The sequence below is a fragment of the Myotis davidii genome, unplaced genomic scaffold, assembly GCF_000327345.1.
Source record: "Myotis davidii unplaced genomic scaffold, ASM32734v1 scaffold79, whole genome shotgun sequence".
NCBI lineage: Eukaryota > Metazoa > Chordata > Mammalia > Chiroptera > Vespertilionidae > Myotis > Myotis davidii.
The window spans coordinates 7,264,424-7,270,423 of NW_006294339.1; the positions used below are offsets into that span (position 1 = coordinate 7,264,424).

General features: G+C 44.4%; 1 protein-coding gene across 6 annotated transcripts in view; it reads left to right on the forward strand.

Moving 5' to 3' along the window:
* The window catches only part of FGGY (FGGY carbohydrate kinase domain containing), a 408,675-nt gene that overhangs the window by 340,820 nt on the left and 61,855 nt on the right, over positions 1 to 6,000 (forward strand). For 5 of the 6 annotated variants that reach the window (XM_006768373.2, XM_015566976.1, XM_006768371.2 and 2 more), the window contains one exon: positions 1,154 to 1,248. The exons of the other annotated variant lie outside the window; for it this stretch is intronic. In XM_006768373.2, coding sequence (XP_006768436.1) covers positions 1,154 to 1,248 — 95 coding nt within the window. The remainder of the gene's footprint in view (positions 1 to 1,153; positions 1,249 to 6,000) is intronic. 6 annotated transcript variants of the gene reach the window in all.

Sequence of the window (6,000 nt, forward strand, 5' to 3'; positions counted from 1 at the left end):
TCTGCTTTCCCTCCCAGTTTGTTCTTTCATCATTTAAGTGCTCAGCATGAACTAGATACTGGTCTCAAATCCCAGGGACAAAACAAAGACCCTGCCATCATGGGGTTTAGGTTCTAGCAGGGGAAATAGACCATAATAAAGACACCTAGGGGAGGAGGGAACAGAGAAGGAGACAAGTGCTGTAAGTTGTCATCTCAGATCAGGAAGCCACCTCGGGAAGGAGGTATTTGTACCCAGGCTTGGAGTGAGAGCTGCCTAGCATGGCTCCGTGGTTGAGCATCAACATATGAATCAGCGGTCATGGTTCCATTCCAGGTCAGGGCACCTGCCCAGGTTATGGGCTCCATCCCCAGTGTGGGGTGTGGAGGGGGCAGCCGATCAATGACTCTCTCTCATCATGGATGTTTCTCTCTCTCCCTCTTCCTTCTTCTCTGCAATCAATAAAAATACATTTTTAAAAAAAAGACAGAGTGAGGAAGCGTTGCTGTGCAGACCTCCAAAAGGAAGTGGCCCAGACAGAGGAACAGCACGGGAGGGCCCTGACGCAGAATTAGGAAGGAACTAGGAGGCGGGGCAATGTGGCCAAGGGGAGAGGGGAGGAAGGTCAGGATGGGCACTAGTCCGGGAGGGCCTTGTCAGTCATTGTACTCAGACTCAGAGAAATCAGAAGCCACTACAGGGATTAATCACCCCTTCTCTCACTATTTCCCTTTTCTTAGTGCATCTCAGTTACAGAATTAACCCCCTTTAACTCTTTCTCATCCATCTCCCCTTGGAGCCCTGAATAGCAGAACAGAGTCCAATTCATCTCTGTATTCCCGGGGCCCAGCAAAGCACTTAATAAATGTCTGTTGAACTGAAGTGGAACCAAATGGCAGGTGGCAGCTAGCAGAAGCTCAGGAAACCTGGGCAAAAAGGTCTCATGAGTTGACCTATATGGTGCTGGCTCCCATGGGGCTCTTGGCCACTGGACCAGTAGGTAGAGGCAATGAAATTGTTTAGATCCAGAGAACCGCACGGGACAAGGCACTTCGGGGGGTGGGGAGCCTCTTGCTACCTTCCCATCAGGTGTTTTTGCTGCTGGGGCTGCTTGCTGGCTCCCCAAGGTGCCCAGGTCCTGCTCCCTAACGAGGTGTGGTCTTGTCCTGTGCAGGCATGCCTGTGGTCCTGTCCCAGGAGGTGGAGTCTGTTCTTGTGGGCGCTGCTATTCTGGGTGCCTGTGCCTCGGGGGATTTCACTTCTGTGCAGGTATGTGAGGAGCCAGGGGTGGGCCGCGGCAACTCCCCTGTCTGCCACGGTCCTTCCTCTTGACAGCAGCTCACAGCTTGCAAAACACACACAGGATATAATTAAGGAATGATAGGTTCCAGCCAGGGAAAGCACAAACACTTCTCGCCTCAGACATATTTATTGCCATTTTTATTTGACTTGGCCTCTGTTAGTGTTGGTCATTCTGTTTTTCTTGTTGATTTTCTTTTTTTCTCCTTTAAAATAGCTCTTAAATTATTTCTTTTACATTTTCCCTTGACCACTTTCTTTTAGCACGTGGAACAGGTAAGGTTCAACACTCAAGTTTTTCATGTAAATTTTAGATTATTTTATCTCTACCTAACACTGTCCAAATACCTTTGATGCCTCCATCAACAGGAGACACAAATGAAAATGTCAGTAAAAAAAAGGAATTAAAAGGCAAAATAAGGAACAAAGATATAGGAAGAAGGAAATTGGTGGCAGTGATTGAGCACACAATTTGACTCTGAGCTTCCTGGCAGCCAAGACAAAAAGAACACATGATAAGTTGCATAACTCTTATTTTCAAAAAGGGGAAACATACCAGTTTCTGGAGGAGACAGAGCTGTTTCCTACCACCGAATTGCAAAAGACATTTCACACGTGGGGTTTTATGGAGAGACTTTGAAAGGTAACATAATAGTATTAACAGCAGATTTACAAAAAGGAGGAGAAGCGGCCTGGGTAGACGCAGAGAGCACAGGCTATGAAGTCAGACCACCGGGGCTCAAATACTGGCCACACTGCCTGCTGACTCTGATCTGACCATTCTGCTTTCCAGCCCATTTGTTTGTCTATAATAATAATCAATAGCACATCCTTTCCCTGGGTCAGGAATGCACATTGAGTCCCATAACTGGTTACTCTGTTATTCCCATTTTATAGTTAAGGGGCATGAGACATAAAGAAAAGTAGCCCAAGTTGAAACAGGTAGTAAATGCCCAAACCAAGAAGTCTGGCTCCCAAGTCTCAGCTGAGAGTTCCAGAAATATTTGTTCAGCTGAACATCAGAGAGCTTACATGACTTGCCGGAGGTCTCCAGGTCAGGACTAGAAGCTAGGTTTTTCACCAGGAGCCCAGTAATGGACTGCGACCCTCTCATGTACGAGGAACTATGCCAGGTGCTTTTCATATAATCTTCCTGATATAACAACATATGTGGACAACAGAAATCCAGAAAGATGGCAGCACTTTATGGTTCACTGTTAGAAACAGACAGATGTAAAGTCTAATTTCAATATCTGTGCTCTTTGTACCACATTTTGGGAAATGTGCTACACAACATACTGCCCAAGCTTCTCGAATAGATGCCTGGGGAATAGCCCTTCCAAGGAATGGAATCCACTCATGAATGCATGTGGATTTTAACTGCAGTGTTTAAACAAAGATGGTCGAGTTGAACCTTCAACTTCTTCTGGATTTTCTGATACTCAGTAATATTGGAGGTACTTATTTATTGTTGAAAAAACTAGGACTTGTCAATTATTGTTTTAACTAGAGGCCCAATGCATGAAATTCGTGCAAGGGGCTCGGCACCCCCGCAGCCACAGCAGCTGCCTCTGCCTCGGGCCCCTGCTGCCGTGGCTTCATCTGGAAGGTGGTCTGGAAGGTTGTTTGGTCTAATTAGCATATTACACTTTTATTATTAAAGATGTGATCAACTTATGAAGACATTCTCATAACTAAATGTCTTGCCCTTCATGGGACAAATTATAATCATTAAAACAAAAACAGTGGAGATGCTTGCTAAGACCCTGTATAGTTACCTCATACTATGGACTAGATATTTATGTCCTCTCAAAATTCGTATACTGAAGCCCTAACCCCCAACGTGATGGTATTTGGAGGTGGGTCTTTGAGAGGTAATTAGGGATGATATTGCTTGGGATAGGATTAGTGCCCCTAGGAGAAGAGATACCAATGAGCTGGTACACGTGCACTTGCACCCCCACCACCCCTGCACCCCCGCCACTGCCCCTGGCCTCCTTTCTCTCCAGGCGATACCTGGGAAAGAGCCCATGTGAAGACACAGTGAAAAGGTGGCCCTCTGCAAGCCAGGAACATGGTTTTCAGCAGAACCTGGTCATTCTGGCAATTTGATAAGTTTCTGCGATTTAAACACTCCATCTGTGGTATTTTGTCATGGCAGCCCGAGTGGACTAAGACACCTCATTTAATTTTGACAACCTCCCTTCCTGCAGGATGGATGTTTTATCCTTGTTGATAGATGAGGAAGCCAAGGCTCAGAGAGTTATAAGTTATTTGTCTGTATCCCATAAGAGACAGCAGAATTGAGACCAAGGTCTCTCTGGATCAATATCCTATCCTGATTTTTATTCTGTTTCTACGTTGATATTTTTTCTCTTTAAAAATATTTGTTTGGCTTCCAAATTGTTTAAAGGTGTATTTTCTGAGAAGAAATGTCATTGGTCACAAACCAGGAAATAGCCTGCAGTCCAAACAAGAAGGGGCTGCACCATCCACCACTTCACACCATGACTTAGTGTCTTAGTCAAATTGAAGTTATGGCTCCCAGAGGATTCTACTGACATCTTCACTACATGAGGTTCCTTGTTAATCTCCTGACAGGCTCTAAGATATGATCCATAGAATATTAGCGTTGGTGACTTGAATAGCAGCTGCGCGGCTCACAACATCTTCAGGACAAGCTCAGGTCTCCAGGGCAGCCCAAGGACCTACGTGCCTCTTCTGAGACACTGCAATCTAGTAAACATAGCCCCACATGTGAGACCTGATATCTTGTCTGTCAGCACATGCCCGCGAGAATTGTGTAGTATTGACCTCTGTGTTTGCCTATTGTGTAGTCTCAGTGTCGCCAGTTGCTTCATTTATTTGTTTGTTTTATTTCCTTTTAAAACAATATTGAAATAAGGATTGCCACTCCTGTGAGACTGTTGATATGCAGAACCTTTGAAAGCTCTCATGACCTCGAGAGCCCTGGCTGTAATTATCAACATCATTCCAATAACTATGATTGGGACTCCTTTGCAAATGTGAATGCATGTAGACTTGGCTTCATTCACTCCTCTCCAGAGAGCACATGCCACCCTGGCTAACCTGGGGACCAGTTCAGGATTCTGGCAAGTTGAGGTAAAACAGAGTAGCTTCTTCCCTGGCATTCATAGTTTTCAACCTAATCTTCAATATTTTTTTTCTTTGAAGTTCAAAGATCCTAGCATGGTCTTCAGGGTGTCTGCCTCTCCTCCCTTTAAGAAAACTGAGTAATTCCTGCCAGCAACCTAATGATTCCAGCAGGCCAGACGTTTTGTCTTCTCTCTGGCGATTGGATGTATGACTTTGCTTCTTAAGCAGGTGTGTAGACTTAAATAGAAAAAGCCAGTTATCTCCTCTACATTGAAGGAAAGCTAGGAAGAGTCCACAGGACCAAGGCTGCGGACCTAGGGAAGGGCCTCCATGCCTGGGGAGACAGGGTTTCCCAATTTCCTGGGCATGTGAATTGATGACTTCAGCTTACGTTGGTGATACCAATCATTAGAAGGACTTACTTTATAGTTGTGGTTTTACTTATAGCTGTTGCAAATGTCTACATATTTCAATTCTTGGAAAGTTGTTTAGATGCAGGGAGATGGAGAGTGGATGAAATTTTTTGGTGGGAGAGATTGGTCAATTATGAGGCCCATTGCTATTCCACATTTTGAAACCTGCTGACAATCCCAAGTGTCCACCTTGTGTTCTTTTATCCATTCATATTCGCATCCTCAGTGTGTCTTTCCCTGCGCTTCCTTCCTTCTATTTCCTTTTCAAATTAGCATCCCACAAAGGGTATTGACATAAACATTCATTCTCACTAAAGAATAGAATGATGAATATCATTTAAAGAATTATTCCTCTCCTTTTAGTGGTATTAAAAATGTGTCTCCAGTAGACTGTGTGATGAGAATCATGTCAGGGTTGTGTCTGTATCTACAATTTAATCAGTAAAATGGAGTCAAACCACAGAGTTGCCACTTCCAGGTGAAAGTTCAGCCATTGAGTAGGTGGGAGGGGGCGAGAGAAAGAGGCTCCCTCCTTTTATTGGTAGGCGTATGGAATCCACACAGTCTTGACCTCTGTGACCTTTCATTTGATCATTCCCTCATCCCTAGAAAGTCACCCATCACTCCCTTAGCTGTCCACTTTCCAAAGTTTTCGCTGATTCTGAACAACCTGGAAACCAGATGCTTACAATTAGATGTTAGGAGTGTCCCACAATACTTCTGTGGGCTCTGGGCCCTAGAAAATTAACAGACTGGAAAAAAATAAGTGTATGAAATGTCAACATGTTTACATTTTCCAAGCACAGACCATAGAGAAGTCCCAAGACATGCAAAGGATGCATAAAACAAGATGCCTTGAGAGAAAACTCATTCCAATGGCCAAGAGGCATGCACACAAAATGGCCTTCCACACTGCTTCCTTCAGGCCCCTGCAGATGTCATGTACTTTCTCTCATTTCTTATCTTCAGAGACAGGGTTTTTTCCCCCAAAAAATTATACAAAGCAAGCTGTAATTCTAACAGTGCTATGTATCCTGACACCTACTCTTACCACCACCACCACCCCCAAAAAAGCACAGGAGGAAACATCTGAAGCAAAAGGAGACAGTGACAAAAGATCACAATGAATTTAGCAATCAACTTAAGGCAAGTACCAGTGTAAAGAAAATAAGCCCCAGGAATCAACCAATTC